Source organism: Zophobas morio, unplaced genomic scaffold, assembly GCF_036711695.1.
Source record: "Zophobas morio isolate AGI-343-1 ecotype UQ-CSIRO unplaced genomic scaffold, CSIRO_AGI_Zmor_V1 ptg000155l, whole genome shotgun sequence".
NCBI classification, from domain to species: Eukaryota; Metazoa; Arthropoda; class Insecta; order Coleoptera; family Tenebrionidae; genus Zophobas; species Zophobas morio.
In genome coordinates this window covers 131,929-151,825 of record NW_026972259.1, presented here as the reverse complement: position 1 = coordinate 151,825, position 19,897 = coordinate 131,929, and the positions used below count along the sequence as shown (strand labels likewise).

Below are 19,897 nucleotides of genomic sequence, written 5' to 3'. Positions count from 1 at the left end.
CATGCTAACTAATAATACTAAGCTCTGTTTTAAATTGAATTAATTTAGTGCTGTCCTTTAACTTATAATTTTTTTACTGATGTATTAGTAAGTAAGAAAAGTAGCTTCCTATAGACCCCAAATAGTTGTATCACTAGCACAGGGTGGGTAGTTTTTTCTAGCGGTCACATGCAAAAACTCATAAGTATGGCATTAATATTCTAGACTCTACTTGCAAGGGCGATTGTAGTCTTACTAATCCTTTCGGGGAGCGTGCGTTGTGTATTAATTTAATGCTCTGGTTGTTAAATGAATTTCTGACATGCCATTATTACGTTTTTTAAAAATTTTTTTTTTTTTTAGAGGTTTTTATGGACTTAAATTAGCCCGATATTGGGCTGTACTTAGCATTAACAAACAATTTAATATTGAGAGCGTATATAAACATTTACAAGACAAAAAAATGAAGCATTCCATAACTTTTGAAAAATTTAAGGTTCCCAGCTCATTGAAGGAATTGCTGGAAGATAAATTTTTTTTTAAAAGCGTTAAAGATTCTTTAAAAGAAGAAAGTATAACTGAAGAAGATTCTCAGATGAGTAATGTTATGTTAGTAACGAATAATAAAGATGTGAATGAACTTAAATTACACGAGGATAATTGGCAGCTTAATTGCCTACGGCAATCCTTTTTCCCCTACAATAATTTATTGCCTTTATATCGGTACGAGTTATTACTCGCCGAAGCTTCCAAAATTGATTTTGAAGTTAGTTTAAAATTATTTAAAAGTCTAAAATTTCTTGGTCACCGCCCCACTTTTAAGACCTATTCCATAATAACCGAAATCTGTGTTATTAATAATAAGTACGCACAGGCCCTTGAATTTTTTAATATTGCCCGTGAAATCTTCAACACTAGCTATTACTTCGAATATTGTCCTAAATATAGCGCAAAACTTTATTTTTACGGAATATATTCGTTTTTAAAAGTTTATAACAACAAGAGGTTGGCATACTATTATTTAAATGAACTAAACCACTTCCCAAGTTTTCAGAGAGATATAAAGTTACAAATCCACCAGCCTCACTTTGTGAACAAGAAAAATTGGGGAAAGTTAAAATTATTTAATGATAGTGTTAAGTTAAATGAATCTTCTACCCAAAAAAAAGCAAATAATATTAGTTACTGGTTTAAGTTTCCATACTCTAAGAGCTTTGTTGAAGACAGCTCAGGGTTTAAAGTGGAGGAAGCCAAGAAGTTTAGAAAAACGAAAGAAGTAAACTTTTACAAAGAAAAAATTTACCTTTTATTTTTTAAAATAGAATTGGAAAATCCTGCGAACTTTGTTGCCTTAGCTTCTGAATTCCAGCGCAGGGAGCTTATACCAAACGCCGAGTTATTCTATTTGAAGCATGAGTTCTCTAAGAAGTGGAAGGATTATGCGTTATTGAAAGAAAACATACAAAAATGGCTCAAAGTCACCAACTGCCTAAAAGACGAAAATAGTTCTTCTGCTTTAAGGAACAGTTTTTATGAAAAACCTGCCTTTTACAATATGCAAAAATGTGCTGAGGAATGTTTACTTGTTTTTGCTAACAAGGGCGACTTTTCTGCAGTGCTTGACGTCAGAAAAAAAATTATCTATTTTAACGAGCAAGTCGAACAAGAAGCCATGAAACTAAGTTTTGGCGAAAAGACTTGGCTATTTTTACTGCTGATTTCCTCTCAAAGCTCAAAAACCAACAATCATGCAAGTATACTTTTTGTAGAACTTTTGAGTGAAATGATTCTTTGGGACATCCCTATCACCTTGCGATGGCGGGATCTAAAGGACTACTCTGCAACTTTTAATCTTGACCTTAACCCGCAGCTGGAGTTATACCTCGAAACTTTAAAAAAATTAAAAGAACTAGACGCTTCCAGCCTTACAGATTTTTATAACAAAGTAAAAATTGAAGTTTTAAAATGACAAGTCCGCAAAACATGTGTGTAAAAATTATTTTTCCATTTTTTTTTAAATTCCTTTTTCCATTTAAGTACCAGGCGAACATCTCTCACAGAGCACAAGATTTTTAAAAAAGGTATTAAGCACAGAAGCTGCTTACCTTTTGGATCGCTGAACCAATCGCTTATAGGAATGGCGTTTTCAAAGGTCTCTGCATAAGCTAACGGCGAATTATCAACTATAGCTACATATCCTATATTTAAATTTAAAAAAAAATACGAAAATTGCTTCAAATTATTTATAGATTAACTTGATACCGGATCAACCAGACTGATGTTTTTCGTAAATTTCGGACCACATGAATCTCTTAAGTTTCAATTTGTGTAAACCTATATATAACAAATCTGAAAAAAGGAACTTTCACGTAGCGCCCTTTCTACTGTCTAAAGCGTCGATGACGGGGTTGCCGTACTCTTTCACGCTTGCTGTAAATACAAACACATGGTACCTAAATTCTGGTAATAAAGCAACCAATTTAAACTCTTGAAAAAAAGTAATATCGCTACTTAAGCTTTACCATCGAGCTACTAATGATAAATATTTATTCAAATAAGGCCTTTTATAAACATAAAGCTGCTCTACAAACAATTATTAGGTCATAACGGTCATCAGAACGCTTTAAAAGCATATATATTAGTGATATAAGCTAGCTAGATGTTTTACCTTAGGTGTAGAGTGTACAACGAGTTTCATCCAAATCTAAAAATTAAAGATTTTTTCCGTTCACTTATATATGGAGGCCTTGGAGGCCAAAACAGGCACAGAAGATTTATCAAAAAGAAAATCTATAACTCAATGGGAACCAACTAAAATAGTTTATACCAAGCTGTTTATATACTTACAATAACAGAAACTTTTGTCTTTAGAAACTTTCCTCCCTATAGGGTAGGTCAACTTATTTATCCAATAAGAAAGGTAAGATACAAATTCTGGAAATTGGTTCTCCAATATCTCGAAGCAGCAAACCAACGAAGCCTGAAGAACACACCAGATTCTCTTAAAAATAACTATTATTTTATACCTATAAGAAATGCGGACAACATTTTAGAACAACAGAATAATAATTTGATAAAAATACCAGAGGAAACTAAGTAATTTTTATAGTTAAATACCTGTATAAACCGGAGTTTTTCTGTGGCGAGTGCATAACAATTCTGGAAAGTATTAAATATATAAAATTTTTACAAAACAAAGTAAAAAAGGCAAGAGACAAAAATAGACGACATTAATCTCTCCATTGTGGCCTAACTATCCGAACACGCTATATACTTCTTTAGTTTATACAGCATTACAAGTCATTACATCTCAATTTGATTAGCCACGCTAAAGTTTTTTAAAAACCACTAAATTTGACTAATGCAAGGCCTTTCAATGCTGTAATCATGGATGGTCTCCTATATTTATCTTGGTTATATACATTTTTGCTTTACGAAATACTAATATAAATATATTAAAAAACTTGTTTCTTTTTATTATCATTATCAACGGCTTCAGATCCTTCTTTGCCCCAAACATAGGCCGCCTAATCTATGTTGTTGGTCAAAGTAGTTTATATTTTCCTTACGAGTACAAAGTATTTACGTTGTATATAAGTATATGTATGCGTGTTTTCCTTTATAACGTACATAAGGGGTTTTTAGCACACAGTGTAGGCGGGCGGTAACGCGCGCCTATATATGTACGTTCTTGCGCGCAGATGCGGTCAACTATTAGATTCCCACTAACGGCAGCAACAAAGAAGTTTTCGAGTTTGTTAGGGTACTTAAACCTTTACTGACCGGTATCTAAACCTTTAAGGCCTTTAAAATTAATTTTGAAAATAATGTACATATATACAGAGACCTACAGATTAGACTAAAACAAAAAAAAAGCACTGAAAAAAAAATTAAAACGACTGCCGTTTGTTTTTCGTGTACCTTCATTATATACTAACAGCTAAGCAAATAATCTAAATAATAATCATTAAAATTGCCCAAAAAATTAATTTGCTTTAAAACTTGAACTGGGATCTTTTCCTCAACAGAGTTGAACGATAGGTTAGGTCATCCTGAGGGGTACCATTGCTTTCGAAAATAGTGTTAAGTTGTAACTTATTTGGAGCCTTACATGAAGCACTACCATATTAGGGATGTCGCCTACTTACAGGAACATTTTTCTCTTATCGCACTGTAACAAAGTTTAAAAAAAGAAGACAAGAAAAAACTAGGTCGTGTTATACTTCTGGTTTCACTGTGGCTTGGTCATACAAGATTCTAGTGACAGAACTATTTGGAGACACACCTGTAGGATCCTCTCTTTATATTACTGTTGATATACTAGCAGGATTGCATCTGCCCTTACCCCTCGCGCGCCTCTTACTTTCGTTAGAACATGCATGCTATACACATTATATAGAAGAAAAAAATCTTTTTTATTTCAGTATACATTAAATATAAGCAACCAGTTATAAGGGACCAAATCGCGAGCAAAATGTAACGATGTATTTTTTTTAATCAGAAGGCCATAAGTGCCAAGGAAATACGCAATTAATCTATAGTATTTATTATTAATGCACTAGAGGGTCATACATATGTTTAGAAACATTAATAAAACAAGGAACATTCCTTGATTTTGCACTCCTTTCTCTTGTTGCATTAGCCTTTGTCTCGTCTCCAGGACTTAACAATCGTTTAAAACAAAAGTCAATACTCCAAAAGAAACTAAATCGATAAAATAGACATACAACCTTAAGGGTTACTTAGAAGACCTGAAATTAGCAATTTACCACAACAATAAACATTAGAATTTAATTTTAATATTGGTTTCATATATAACGTGTTAAACCCGGTTATTACCATATTTCTATATTATAATATATTGGTTAAATTATATTATGCCAAAATGTTTAGAAATTTTTAGTTTATACTATTGTTAATTAGTTTGTCACCAAATGATCTTTTTAAGAGGGCCTGCGCTATATTACGTGTGTAGGTTTTGTGCATAGTTGCGGTTTCGTGTTAAACACTTTCGTCGCTTTCATATCGTCTCAACATAATTGTATTGTCGCTAAGGCCAATTTGTTGTCGATTATAATCCCAAATACTTTTAAAGAAAAAGTAAAATCAGCATAATGTACTTCTTTGTAAAGTAGAGCGCCTTTATTTCAACGCATTGTAAAGTTATTGTAACCCCAACCTTGCTCCTAATCTAATCCCATTTATAGCGAACCGCAAGCTTAAATTTTCTTGCTTCCGGTTTAAAGTTAAGAATAAAAGTTAGAAAATCTGACTGCAGTAGCAAGTTGCTGGGGTTCATTGGTCTGCTAAACAATAACATACGGCTATTTCTATGGTAAAAGATAACCTTAACCCTAACCTTAAAGAAAAGTTTAAAAATATTAATTATATTAATTTACATTGTTTAATGGAATACTAAAAAATACCAAGTTTCAAAAGATTAATTAAAATTAATGCAAGTGTTAAAAAATGTAGGATAGGGTTCTTTCTATAAATTTTTACCCGTATCATGATATTCAGGCTGTATTGAATGATTTTGCATATTTATTTCAAGAAATCCCCATTTAAAGCTGGTCAATGTTTTTAAAAGTTTTTAAATAATGAGTGTAAAAATATAAATTACGCATAATTGGGGGACACGACACAAATTGACAGGGACACGCCTCGTGAGAAGGAAGATTAGGGGTTCATACATTGGACATTTGTGTTCTATTTTTCACCACGGTTAAAATGGGCGCTTATCTTAAGGGGGAAGAAATTATTTTTTTAGGTATCAACAGGGTTAGTAAGTGAATCTGTTACAATGGAATTAAGAATTGTCGTTTTAGGTCAACGATTACTTTTATTTTTGTTTTTATAGATTCTAATAGAATGTGCCATGCAATGCGACTAGATAGGTTTCCCAGCACGCTAAAAAGTAAACACCATTCTTAAGGAGGCTGAAGAACATTTATTAGGTGTCAAATTTTAACAAATTAAGCGAATTCACTTTTCTTTCATTACATATTTGTGGTTGGCTCCATATGGCTATGTCTTGGCTTAAGTCCACCGTCTCTAATGTATACGTTTCATCTTTTTCTGACATTAATTTAAAAAAAAGAGAGATTCGTTTATAACTTTTAGATTAACACGTTTTATTTAGTCTTTTTTAAAAAGTTATAAATTTCTCTTAATTACATATATTAAGCTCGTGCTCTTTGTGTTTAAATAGTATCTTTTTGGCGCATCTGAAGAGATAATTAAAGGAAAAATTTATCTTAACAACAAATTGCTGTAAGTTATAAATAATCTGACCTTTAAAAAAGAGCTTTCAGCTATAATACTATTATAGAAGTGAAAATGGCATTCTTTTTTTAAATTCTTTTTCTGTTCCTTATAAACATGAACTAGTTTTAAAAGAGGGAGGGAGTTAGTAACATATATATTTGTTTTGTGACAGGCCATTTTTGCTCACAATTTTTATTTGTGTACTTTATAGAGTTACTAAAATCTTTTTTTCTGAGAAAAAGTTTGAAATTTCAATGTTTTGAGTTGGAAAATAAAAGCAACTTTTTTCAGTGGATGGACGGGGCTGTACGCTTATACTTAGGCCTTAGCGCAATAAGCTATTTTAGCTAACAAGTACTTACTTATTTTTTAGGATGAATTTAAATTTTTAGTTGACGATACTGAACTAGAGAGAGTGCCCTACTTCGTAAAAAGTATTCTTTATCGAATATTTGAGTACGAATATCAAAAACCAGGATCCGAGGCCAAAGGATTCGAGATGTCCCTTCTAGAGTCCTTGCGTCTTCTTTAATATTATAACTTATAAATTACTCCGTTTTTAATGTAAGGCGGGATTTGCAACAGCACCCACCTAACGCAACTTCAAATCATATAGTGGCAAATATTTCTTTGCGGGAGCAGAGTTCTACTTCCATCTTTGATGTCGTTAAAGCTATACCCTCTTTTATTATGCGTATAAACCTAAAAAAGCTAACAGAGTTATAATCGAACCTCTGGTGATTTATATAAATGGGATCTTGTGGAAGAGCTCAACTGTTTGCTTGCACAGAAAGCCACTTTTTCCTTTAAAAAATCTAAGGAACAAGATTGTATTAAAGTTTTGCTCTATTTTTTTTCAGCTGCGAAAGTTTAATTTATTAATACTTTCCTTAAGTTGCAACCCTCTTACAAATTATAAAAGATGACAAAATAATTTGCTCAGAGTTGTGCACATCAGCTTTAAATCTTTGTACTAACAGAGTAAATACCTTCTTTGGTTTTTTTAACTTATTTTAAAGTTATAAGCAAATATAGGGCTCAAAGACCATTGGCTGGAACTCTTTCATGGGAGGTACCTAGCCCTTAAGTTTACTGTCTAATAAGCTCATATTTATTCATGAAAAAGGGCAGATCTCCTTTTGGAGTTTCCAGTTTGTCGATGAGGAGGGCTTTGACTGCTGTAACAAACTGTTGACTAAGTTTGTATACGAATACAACTTTCAACAAGAATATGATCGCTTTGTGAAGGTCGGTTGCTTATGTGGAAAGAAGTACGCCCCTTTGTAGCCGCCGCTTTTTCCGTGCAGAACGGAGATACGGCTTACTTGACCTCCTTTTTAAAAATGGAAGTGGATGACCCTGCCAACACGCCCCCTAGCAGTGACGAGTCCGACGACGATTCTGCGGGCTTCCGCGCAAGCGCCACCCCCTCCAAGTACGGGCTCTGCTCGCCTCACAAGAAGAACATGCACCTTGTAGTCTCGTATGTGCCTCTGCTTGCTTTCCTGAGGTTGCCACTGGCGTCTACTCACAGGAGAAACGTCTACGATCGCGCCTTCGTCTCCCGCGGGAATGAGATTGCCATCTTCTCGTCACTCGACAGCGATGATGCGAACCTGGCGTACTACGGGCAGTATGCGGACATCCGGGATAAGTCTGGTAGTGTCCTGACGCCTCAGAAGGTACTGGTATTGCTTCTTCAACAATTTCCGTCGGTCAGGCTTCTTCTTTTGTAGTTAATGCTTCATCACAACGATCGGGCCTTCCTAATACTGAATCAGGATGATCCGAGTCGAATTCATAAAATGGACATCGAGTATGGCAAAGTCGTGGATGAATATGTACGTACATAGCACTGTTATTGGTTACTTGTTGCTCTCTCTACGGCGCTTGTAGACACCATACCACCATAACATTATCGAACCTCAACCGGAAGACTACTTTCAGACGGTGGATCTCATCCCCACAGCCAAGAAGGCAAGGCGGAGAGCTCCTTTCCTATAATAGTTGACTGTACTTCGCTACTAGGACCACGCCAGCGAAACGTTTATTGGACTGGGAAGGTCGCGCATCTACCACGTGGATCCTCGCGCACCAGACTGCCGGATACCAGATAAAGAAATGTAAGTAGTTTGGCGATCGGTGTTCAAGAGTTCCTCTCTTCCAACCTCGGTCATAGGACGCAATACACGGGTTCGACTCAGCTGACCTGCGGCGCCACGACTCGGGACGGCTATCTGGTGGTGGGAACGGACAAAGGTGAAATAAAATTGTTCACCGGGAAGGGCAAGTACGACAAGAGGGCAAAAACGGCGCTTCCTGGGCTTGGAGGTTAGTTTTACCCTTTACTGTGGCTTTGTGCGGAGCCGTCTGATTGACCCCAGACCCAATCATCGGGATCGACGTTACGACGGATGGCAAATGGATCCTGGCAACTTGCGAGCAGTACTTGCTAGTGGTGTCCACTTTCTTTGCAAAGAACGCTAAAGAGTCGCTGGGTTTTGTTACTCCGATGGGCTCTCATAAAGTTTTCTCTGTACCCTTTTAGCTGATCTTTCCCTCGACTCACTCTTGCGAGTAGCCCACTCCCATCAAACTAACCATTCAAGCAAAACATGTGGCCCTTATGAACGAAAAGGTGCGCTGTTTCTTTTATTGTAAAGTGGAGTAGACGGAGCTCATCTTTTTTAACTAATCTAAATGGGCCTCAAAAGCTGAAGTTCACGCGCGCTTGTTTCGACTTAAATGAAAAGGGTGAGCGCTTCATCGTTGCGAGGTGAGGCATGCGCATCTATAACTTGACTTGTTACGAATATCGCGGTATGCGCTGCGTGCAAGCACGGGCCACTTCGCCATACAGTGGGACTTCCAGGATGTCCAGAGACGCAAGATTACAAATTACGTCATAAAAAAGGTGTGCGTTTTACACTGCAGCACGTAAGTGAACTTTACGTGCTTCTTTGTAGTTCAACGACGTAGTGGTTTCGGACCAGTTTACCCCCCAAAATGACCGGCACGTCGTCGTGGCCACGCAGCGGGACATAGGCATTGGTCTCTTTCTATTGCTTGCTTGCTAATGGACCCAGTCCAGAGGTTTGGCCCTAACCTACCATCCAGCTTCTCGAGAAGAGTTTAAAACGCCGACGAAGAAGCGTCTGTCAGTGGTCAATAGCCCATACTAGCCCTTAATAAATAAAGTGACCGTAGCCTAAACCATTCATTCGTTTTTATTAAGCGAGGATATAGCGCAGCTCGTTTTAGCATGGTTGGCCCGCTTTAAAGTCAAGAAGGCTTCTTTATCTCACACAACCAAACATCTATTAGAAGGCGAACCGCGCGCGCATATCTTCAAGCTTCTTTGAGACTTCGACTGCCGTTCGGGTAGTTTCACTGGCTATTTCCTCTTTGGTCCCGGAAGGGAGGATGTTGAACTGCTCGGTTAAGTCTCCATCAACAACGTTCTACAGGAATAAGCGGGAGTTAATATAAATAAATTAAGCTCGTCTACCTTCCGTGGAAAGTAAAAAGAACGGTAAGAGAGATGGTCTCGCCCGCAAAGCGGTGGGTACTTGTGTTGCATATGCATCTCCAAAATCTGAAAGAAGTCCACGTCTTCTCTCGTGGTAAAAGGCGCTAGAACACCTACAAAGGGTCGGAAGTGGCTAACAGAATAAAAAATTAAAATATAGACCAATGGTCCCTCTAATTGTGGTGTATATAAGGCATTCCCCACCGCCGGCAACGAGGGTAACCTGCAGATACCACGTGTGAAAAAACCATATAAAGCAAAACCCTTCTTATTACCTTCTGTAGGGAAACGACTAACTCCCCTACGTGGTAGTTTACAAGACACTCCAACTTCTGCGGAGCGCCACTAAGCAGCCCGCGCTGCCATACGACCTTGGCTCCTACAAAATAACAATACCAAAAGAGGACCAGAAAAGGGAAGGCTGCTATACCAGAGGGATCGTCATCTATGTCATCCGTGGCATTTGCCGGAAGGCGCAGTATAAATATGTTGCCAAACTTATCCGCGCCAGCAACAGTGTGGTAGTCCAGGAGGCATCCAGCAACGACCCAACGGGGAACAACGTCGTCAGCGTAGATGACCAGTCTGTTCTGGTCGCCGTTGTACTTGACAAAGTGATAACTGCAAGAAGAAGAGTTTAAAAAAAGGGGGGAGACCGGGGCGCAATAGGGCACCTTTCTTGTATATCTCCTGCATAAATGCGGTTGCCAAGAGACATAAGGTGGACAATATAGTTTGGTAAGTTCTAATAAAAGTGGTTCGGGCCGGAGAACACGAGAACCAGTATATAACTAAGATGACCTTGTTCTCACACTTTTTAAGCAATTTTCTTTTGCCAACATCGTATATTCTGAGGGAGCGACCTACACCCGCCAGCATGCGTCCCTGAAATGCGCATAATGAGCCGACGGGGCTCTCGACTTCCGTCTGAAAGTAAAGATTTCAGAGAAGATCATAAAGCAAGGAGAAATACAAGACACTTTATGGACTAAGTCAAGCTTCCTGCCACCCTCAACCATACGGAAAACATAGATAGCTCCCGCGGAACACTGTAAAGGGCTACAGACAGATATAAAAAAAGAATTAAATAAATAGCACTAGCAAGTACTAGGCCAACCTCAAACCCATATTCACGCCGACGCCGACGACGACAAAGACTTCATCCCCTAAGGAACAAGTAATGATTTTTCTGCGGATAGACAGAAGCAAAAATCTTCAACCTCTCGCAAAGAAAGAGCAAGCAGTAATGCTGGTGGGGCACTCGTTGTTGGGTAAAGAGTAAACGTCAATAACCTCGTTCTGTATATTTAGAAAAGAGTGACAGACAGACACCACAAGGATTTGAAACAAAGCTCTACCGACGACGGATCAAGAACACAAATACATGAGCACCAAATGCGTGCGCCATCTGTAGCAGCAGTTCTTCTGTGGACCAAAAAGAGAAGTAAAAATGAATTTATACTTATTAAAAAAAAAGGACTCAGTTGAGTGGCCACTGTCAGCGCAGCGGGACTCTGCCTCCAATATAAGCATTAAGTTGGTTTGCGGATGGATAGTAAATTTGCGGGGGCTGCACAGGTTAGATGGTATTATTATATAACAAAAAAGAAGGTAGAGATGGAACTTAACGTGTAATTCAAAGGAACCGACGTTTGATTAAAAGAAACGCCGAGTTTTTCGGTGGCCACAATGCGGAGAGAGGATTTGGCAATCGCAACCACCCCTAAAAAAAAGTAAACTAGGTATAAATAAATAAATAAATAAAAACCTTCAGGACAGTACTCCGAGGAAAACATAGCAGCATACGAGAGTGGATCGTACGAAAGGGGCGTCAGGAGAACCCTTCCCTGGTGTGAATAAGATAACCAAGAACGGCTTGAAAGCGCAATAACAGCTTCGGCCCCTACAAACGGTCACCATAAACGTATCAAGAGCACCGCAAAAAAGGAAACCTTGAACGTTCATTCGATGTAATTTTACAGGCAGGGACCCTAAACCCAACGTGGTCTAAAAGGGACCCTCATATAGCATGGGAAGGATGAAACCCAAGTATCGCGTCCTCGTGTCCTCAAGAACACCAGCCACAGGATCGATGACAGTGCGCAGCATAACGCCGTTCTGGAGGCCAATGTACCTAATAATTCAAACACAGTATATGAGAGAGACTACTATAGAATACAGAGCGATGAGTTAAGAACAAGTAGAGTGCGCCTTCCAACACGCCAGAACCGTCCATCCGAACAATCGCCAAAGACGAGGCCTGTGAAGGAAGAGCCTGCATGCTTAGCGTCTGCAGGCAGTCCTCCGGATCGAGAGAGATGACTCGAATCGTGTTATCGTCTAAACCGACCGCCATAAACCTAGAACAGGGAAACTGCGCCTTAGCAGACCCACTTGGTGTGTCACAGAAAGAGGCTTACCTGCAACGCTGACGACCATCAGGGACGGGACCTATGGCTAAACATGTGATCTTTCCGGACATGGAGAGCCGATCATTAACTTAATGCAATAAAAAATGCAGTAGTGGGAGAGCCTAAAGGGCTGCGTATAAATGACCTACATTCATTGAGCTGTCCAAAAGCATCCAACTCAAAATACACAATGTCATTGCCGGTTAAAGCGACAGCAACCTGTCGACTATTAGCAAACTACCGAAGGCAGAGCCAGCAGGAAAGGGTATTATTTGGCAAGTGGAAGTCAACCGCACATAATATATATTGTACGCAGTTAACAATGAGGGCGGGCGCCGGGGCCTTCCACTCATTGATGCGCTTATCAGCACGAATGTGGCGAATGCCGCTTGGGTACACCTGCCGAGGCATGTCCAAAGTAAGCGTAAAAAAATTATAAACATATAATAATAACCTGAAGAAGAGCGTCCTCACCAATGGACGAGGCGCTCAACGTGGAAACCACTCCAAGAAAACCGCTGTCGCTGACCTGTAAAAAACAGTTGAGCAATAAAAGAGCGAATAATTACAGTAAGTAGTCAATAGTTGTACTTCTTCGACGGTTTCACCAATGGAAAGCACAAGGGTGGCGTTAATAAAGGCTACTACTATATAACTGTGATATGGATCGGAGTCGTGCGTTTTGACGGTCCACACAGCCAGAGGACTCCCAGGAAGCTCAGATACGGCCATTTCGGTTACCTCAAGTCCGTGCCTCAGAACACGGAATGAGGATTGACCACCTGACATACTGCAAGGTTAGCAACCCACAAAAGTAATGAAAAGACCAATAAACCTCTTCCAGAAAGCATATAAAACTGCGGCGTGTCATCATCCGTCAGCTGAGTGATCTATAAGGCGGACAATCAAAAGTACACCGAGGCTCGCAAGCATCTATAAGTCAAAAAACCTTGCAATCTGTAATGGGACTTAAACTTTCCATGGTATCCACTACAACAAGATTCTTCAACTCACGTGGTTCAAATATTGATAACTAGCCAATGAAAATTTTGAAAACACGCAAAACGTTATAAGTTAAACCAATTGCTACATATTCATCAGAAGAGGAGTATTCTTGGTCTTCATCCTGTCCAAGATAAGCGATCCTGTACAAGTGACTAGGCAGAGAGAGATAAAGTTATAAACAGCAACGTCAACGGAGTAGAAAAAATAGAGACTGGTCGCCAAACTCGCTGGTCACAAAGAGAAAGCCAGCTTTCAATATACACATGCTCACAGCGGGCAGAAGCGTATCAATGTACTTGATTCTCAAGCCGACCACTGTGATAATCTGAGAGAGCATGTGAACAGGCAAAAGAGAAGAAAAAAATAGAAAGCGAGCCTCATCCTCCGCGCTACAATCCAGAGTCAACTTAAAGACGTCTCCTTGTTCCGTTTGAAGCAAAAAAAAAGTCAAAGACTATAATCAAAATAAGAAAGATGAAAGAGAAGGCAAAAAACTACAACTAAATGCAACCTTTGTTTTGTGTGTTGCCGCAGCCACAATCATAACACTTTCGCGGGTGCAGGACTTTCGACGGGGTATGGGAATACGCACGTCCTCTTGCTCACCTGAGGAATGTCAAACAGGTCGAGGGAGAGCATACCAAGAAGGAAAAACCAATATTCTTATAAGTGATGTAATTCTCTGAACAAAGCAACATTCCACCAGGTGTATCCTTGCCTGGCAGATAAAAATTTTAATATCAACATTCGTGAAGCAGAGGGCGGCAGGGACCTGCCGGCACAGAGATGATCTTGTAACAGAGATTTTCTAGCTCCTCACTCTGCTTACGAACCACGTGGTTAAGGCCAAGATCCAACTCATACAAAACAACACACTACACAGAAATGAAGTGAATCCACAAACCTGCTAATAGGGGGTCGGCTAGTATACCTGCTTGACCTCAGCCAGATGGGTGCCCGTGGGATCCTCATCGATCTCCGAATAGTCGAGCTCGAGGCAAGCAAACAACGGATTTTCGTAGCCCTAAGTCGCGCTTATAAGTAAACTTTTTAAAATAAACTTGATAAGTACGTTGTCCAAAGCGGCAATATCATATACAAGAGTCTTAGACTTATGGGCTTCCAACGGAGAAGAAATTGTTAATCTATTGGCGATTAATTACGGATATAATTTACTAAGAAAAAGATACCTGGCCGAACTATCTCTGTTTAAAATATAGACCAGCTTCTGTTTTTCTAAGGCCGCTAATAACAGCGTAGAGGCTTTGAAGTTATAAAAGTGTGCTGAAGGAGTGTGGACCTATCATTACAGCGCGGCCTTTAGGATCAACGGTAAGAAACTGGCCAGGTACAATCCGCCGGCAGCCGCTTTTGCCAAAAGTTTCTTCGTGAAGTTTGTCAAAAGCGTTTTTTTCCGAGTTGTATTCGAGTATGACAATCCTGCCACTGTCACTGCCCACAATGACATAGTCTATTTACAGAAAAAGGTAAAGAGTCAATGCCTTTTAACTACTGAATTAAATTATATAGGCAAAAAAAGCAGACACCTTTACTTCCTCCAGTAAGTCGAAAAGTAATGAGGGACCGGATGACACCAAAAACTTTGATAGAATGGATAGGCTGTACCTTTAAAAATAAATAAATAAGCGACCGTTATAGAAAGCGACGAGAGGAAAAAACATTATAAGAAAGGATGGCCCAAGGAAGCTCTGATAATCAAAATTATGACAAAAACCCAATCATAACACATATTCAATGGTAACCAATAAATTAAATTACAATAACTGAAAAAGAACTAACTAGGTAATTTTCTTCAAGTTAATAAAAATAATAGAATTTAACTAAAAAAAATAACTAGTTCAATCTCCCAATAACTTTAAGATATTACTAACAAATAAAGGTATAAGGTGACTATCAATTTAATATCTAACATAATCCAACTTTATAGGTATTCATATCGGGCCTGTATAACTCAAGGATATTTCCACGGCTAATAACAATTTCCTGCTGCTTGGAACCTATCATAAAAATTATCGTTTATAATAATAATTGAGTGTACAGTTACTGCTTTAAGTGGTAAAAATAAATTAATTTATGCAAAATGCGCCAAACAGTAATACTTAGAACCTGAAAAATTTCCTAGAACAGCGTGAGTAATAAAGGAACCATTTTGCAGCGTAAAGGAGTAGAGGTGCATTTTTAAATAATAAGATAGTTTAATAAATTACCTTTTACTACCTATTTATATAGCACTCTTATATAATAAACCCCCACAAGAATAGAAGTAAAGTTTTTAAAGCTAGTTGGGCTACAATCAAGACCGTTGGCTTGTGTTTAGGCCCAAAAATCATATCCCGTTTCCATGTGCTGAGCATTGCAGTGATGTTAACGGGGAGTGGTTAGGTATAGACAGGTAAATTCAAAATTTTATATTTTACGTGGGGACATGTAAATATCGTAAACCCTAAATAATCTTAATGATATTAATAACTACCAACCATGTTAAAAATATAAAATAATGTTTTAGCTCTTCAAGGAAGTTACAATTTTTCTAAAACAATTTAAAATGTAGAAAAGCAAAACAGATTTGCTTACAACCTACGGGTTTGTTAAAACAACTTATAGAGCTAATTTTTTAAGCGTATTATAATATACTTTGGAACAAGTTACATAATTATGAAGACCCACCATAAAACAATTTTTATAATTTAAATTGATACTAATATAGGAAGATTTATCCGAACATCCCTTTTTTAAGATGCTTATATTGTAAAATGAGTAAAAAGTAAATTGGAGAGGTTAATGATACCGACAGTAATCAAAAATTGTAACAAGAAATTTTATAGACATCTTAAACCGAAATATAGTTTTGTATGTGGGTTATTAATTCATGGTTATTAGATGAATTTAAAGGAATCCGGAGCTTGAACATGTCATGTTACATAGAGCGCCCTAAATTATAGTCATAAATTGCTAAAAATATTAAGGCCATTAACTGGAAGGCGGTAATTTTTCAGTTGTACTTAAATTCCTCTTTTATAAGCTAATTCAAGTGTAAGCTCATCCGAAGTTTACAGTATTGCTTTTCCTACTTATCAAGATAGCCTACACACCAAACAGTATTTGATGTCTCAATAGTTTTTGCTGTTCTCTCGATTGGAAAAGATTACCTTGAGTTCAATACATATGCAAGGTTTATCTTGTTTAGGGAACTTGAAGTCAGGGATCTATTGCACCTTCGCTATAAGCATATTTTTAAAACGTCGAAGTTTCGAATTTGACAGTCACGCAGTATTACAACATAAGAGAAATATATTAGCGCATAGCAGACTAAAAAATAATTCAGAAAAAGGTATTTCTCATTTGAGAAGGTAGATAGGAAATATAAAAGTTTAAGCTAAAGTTTTATTTACGTCCTCGCCCTTTTTTCTTATTAACAGCAGCCTGTGCCTATTAATATTTTGCAAGTTTGCTATTAAAGTTTCTTATATTATCATTTAAATATCTATCTTATCATAAATACATAATTACGTATATATTTATGGTTTGCACACATCCAGTAAAACCCTTTACATAACTTTCATTCCTTTGTACTTTGGTTGATTAGAAGTGATTACCCCACTTTTAGCCCTTAACAAAGTTAAAAGCAGAAGACCCGACTCTATAAAATATTGATTATGAGTTAAAAATGGTGACTCTAGGAAAACTACTTTTTGCAAACGCCAAAAAACCACGATCACTTGTGCTGGTCTCTGCTAGCCATTATTGTAGTCGCTAGTCTCATGCTAAACTGTTCCAGACCAAGGGCTTGACTTTTAGGAGTTAAGACTAGGGCATTATTCCTCCATGAGCCTCTTGTAGAACCCAGTTCAAGGTAGGTGGTAAAAATTACGTTCATATATGATTACAACGCACTACTAAACAGAAATACGTTTGTAAATTCTACAACCGGACTTAAAATGCTAGGGTACTAACTCCGCCTATTCGCTCATAATCATAGGAGTAAATGCAACTCTGACTCCTATCAACGGTGCCATAAGCACTAATTAAACTTAAAACGCATTTTCAGCCAATCTTTATTGTTCAGCCGATATAAAAGCAGGAGCTTAAGCTTAACTGTTTTATGTCAACCAAGTTTATGTTAAATGACTTTACTGATTGATTCTTCTTCCATACTTATCAGAGATATACGCCACGTTTTAGGCCTTAATTGTTTCCCTGACAGTTGTGTTCAATAACAGTGCAGTATTAAGTAGCTTAAGTGGTGCCATCAAATGAGGTTTGTTTACTTCCTGCAGTCTCTTAGTGCATTGCTTAACCAAAGACAACTCGTCTACTTTCATGCTTGTGCTTCCAACTGCAGTTAAAGGTAAGAATGTTAAAGGTTTAATATCGTTGCATATATTATATGATGATTCTGCAGTTACATTTTTAGCCGCTGGCGGAAACACTTGTTTCCTAGAGGGTAAAACCTTTTAGCTTGGCGCAGCAACTGACGCAAGCGTACAAGATTGGCAATGTTAAGTACCGCCGGGTTTGCGGGAGGAGGCAATGCTTTGATGTATACAACGGTTTTGTCGAAGGTAACATCTTCGTCACTCAGTATTTTAAAAGCTCACAAACCTCATATTTTTAAGCAGTTACCCTTTAGGTTTAGAAGTTTAGACCAATGAACCTAATACTCTCATTTACAAGCTAGTACAAATAAAGTATTAAACTTACAACTAAAATTTAGGGACTGGTTCTAGTCCGGTTTCAGCGTGAGTATGAAACAGTAACACTGTATACGCAACATCAAAAACATAATTTAAATCACAAGATCCAAAAACACAATATACACCAAATTCAAATAGATAAACAAAAATAAACACAAATTACAGAAACAGACATAATCATAAAACACATATATATAAACACATTGCTTCCACAATCGCTACAAACGATCTTTGTTTTCTCTAGTTTTAATGTTTTGCGGGCACAAATTTGAGAACATACGGACACCTTTTTTTTCGACGAGCGCTGAGGTCGTACATGTGATGATGGAACAGGTGCGCCGCTAGTTTTCTTCCTAGAAGTTACATTCCTGTGAAAACAAAGTCAATTTGGTGCACACAGCTCAGTTTGAGCACTGATAAGATGCCAAATATATTAGATATAAACGTATTACATATGGGCGTATAAACCCGTTAAACAAACATACTTGCTTAAATTATTAGTTGTTAGAGTTAACCTTAGAAGACGTTGCCTGTACCTGCCCAACACACAGTTACTCATAAATATTGTGGTATAAAAGCGCATAAGATAACTTAAACAAGATTGTACATAACGATAATGATAAACGCCGTCAAGAATAACTGGGAATAACATTTACTGCAAAATTTATAAAGTTTATAAGAAGAAAAATAAAGGTTTTTTTTAAACCACATTTTATTGCTTTGTTTTCTAGCCGTATTTATACCTCCACATAAGGTCTAAAATTAATTTCATGTCTGTAAAATTTATTTTTTACCAGATTAATTTATATAATTTTTACCTTGTTTAATTTTTTTTAAAATAATTTAATATTATCGTTATTGCTTTCGTATTTGTAAATATAAATTTTCCTCCTGTTTTTTTATTGATTAAATTACGTACTGATAGGTTCATTGCGGTTACTATTTTGTTTTGTTTTATTTTTGTAATATTGAGTTTTTGAATGACTTTCTATGTTTATTAGAGCCTACTACATTCTTAACCGTCTTTTCATAAATTTATAATTTTGTTGTCTATTTTATGCTGTATGGTGGTTTTGGTTTTGTTAACTATAGGTTCTAATACTCAATGATTTAAAAAATATTTTTATGGTTTGCGTTTAGTTGTTTGGTTGTTTCCTGTTAGCTTAGATCTTTATTAAAGATGTACAATAATAAAAAGTTTTTCATACTTTGATTATAAAATGTAGGTATATATAAAAATTGCAGTGAAAATTACATTATTAACCTCTTTAATTTGAGATGCCTTTATTAAAAGGATAAAGTTAAATCCACAGATGTACTATAAGCTCTATTTTTAATAAAAAAAAAATATTGTTAAAAATTTCTTTTTTTAATTTAAAATTATATAATCGATAATAAAGTTAAGGTTCACAAGAATCTGTCTACTTCCGATATGTATTAAATTTACTTATGATCCCGTACATTATGTTACCTTCTCTTTCTTTTTTGGGGCTATTGTTTTGCTTAATGCTGCTTGCCCAATTTTTTGATTTTAATAACAGGTGTGCACTTTTCATATATTGATAAGGCTTTTGATAAAATAAAGCATGATGGTCTAAATTCCAATATTATTACTGCTAGCTTTCCCTTTTAGTTAATTGTGAAAATACATTCGTACCTAAAAAGGTCACCTTAACTGCTAAAGTAAATTCGGTAAAGCTGGTTTTAAAGTCTTATTGTGGATACTCCTCAGGATAGTTTTATGATTATAACACGGAGGAAAATTACTAAATTTCCCAATCTCTTATTAAATAAGCTGCCATTCCTCGCAGTGAGGTTAAACACCTTGGGTTGACAATCGACGGCAGAAGTAGTAGGTCTCTACATCTATTTTACTTAAAACTTTTTCAATATGCAGAAAAAGCAAATTGCATTTAAAAAACTAGCTTCTGTTATATTAATCGGCTTTAAGTCCGCTGATGGTCTATATCTCAGGCCTGAGCCTGTATCCT

At 37.1% G+C, this 19,897-nt stretch overlaps 1 protein-coding gene, 1 long non-coding RNA gene and 1 pseudogene across 6 annotated transcripts; 1 reads left to right on the top strand and 2 right to left on the bottom strand.

Annotated features, from left to right (window-relative positions):
* Positions 1 to 1,307: 1,307 nt before the first annotated feature.
* On the bottom strand, positions 1,308 to 2,776 carry LOC135145501 (uncharacterized). Of its 2 annotated transcripts, XR_010283469.1 has the most exons (4): positions 2,648 to 2,776; positions 2,242 to 2,511; positions 2,085 to 2,177; positions 1,308 to 1,400 (listed from the first exon to the last, which is right to left on the bottom strand). It is a non-coding gene; the product is annotated as an uncharacterized LOC135145501 (long non-coding RNA). The 2 variants fall into 2 exon arrangements; XR_010283468.1 differs by lacking the exon at positions 1,308 to 1,400 and having other exon boundaries at positions 1,876 to 2,177.
* Positions 2,777 to 5,955: 3,179 nt separating this feature from the next.
* On the top strand, positions 5,956 to 9,490 carry LOC135145490 (VID27-like protein). Of its 4 annotated transcripts, none has more exons than XM_064077602.1 (22): positions 5,956 to 6,038; positions 6,191 to 6,252; positions 6,311 to 6,387; positions 6,458 to 6,552; positions 6,620 to 6,759; positions 6,816 to 6,909; positions 6,965 to 7,076; positions 7,142 to 7,227; positions 7,282 to 7,318; positions 7,373 to 7,494; positions 7,554 to 7,729; positions 7,784 to 7,928; positions 7,983 to 8,087; positions 8,143 to 8,223; positions 8,275 to 8,369; positions 8,426 to 8,577; positions 8,631 to 8,773; positions 8,828 to 8,884; positions 8,961 to 9,022; positions 9,085 to 9,160; positions 9,213 to 9,297; positions 9,364 to 9,490. In XM_064077602.1, exons 1-22 carry the CDS (start codon positions 6,003 to 6,005, stop codon positions 9,426 to 9,428), a joined length of 2,103 nt encoding a protein of 700 aa, XP_063933672.1. In that variant the 5' UTR covers positions 5,956 to 6,002; the 3' UTR covers positions 9,429 to 9,490. The 4 variants fall into 4 exon arrangements, with proteins under 4 accessions (XP_063933672.1, XP_063933671.1, XP_063933670.1 ...); XM_064077601.1 differs by having other exon boundaries at positions 7,781 to 7,928; XM_064077600.1 differs by having other exon boundaries at positions 7,554 to 7,928.
* LOC135145489 (splicing factor 3B subunit 3-like) lies at positions 9,476 to 15,418 on the bottom strand (annotated as a pseudogene).
* Positions 15,419 to 19,897: the final 4,479 nt, after the last annotated feature.

Coding starts and splice junctions, on each gene's coding strand:
- LOC135145490 (XM_064077600.1), top strand. CDS start 6,003: ATGGCTATGTCTTGGCTTAAGTCCACCGTCTCTAAT. Junction 7,929..7,982: donor GTGTCCTGACGCCTCAGAAG/GTACTGGTATTG, acceptor CTTCTTTTGTAG/TTAATGCTTCATCACAACGA. Junction 8,370..8,425: donor CGGATACCAGATAAAGAAAT/GTAAGTAGTTTG, acceptor CCTCGGTCATAG/GACGCAATACACGGGTTCGA.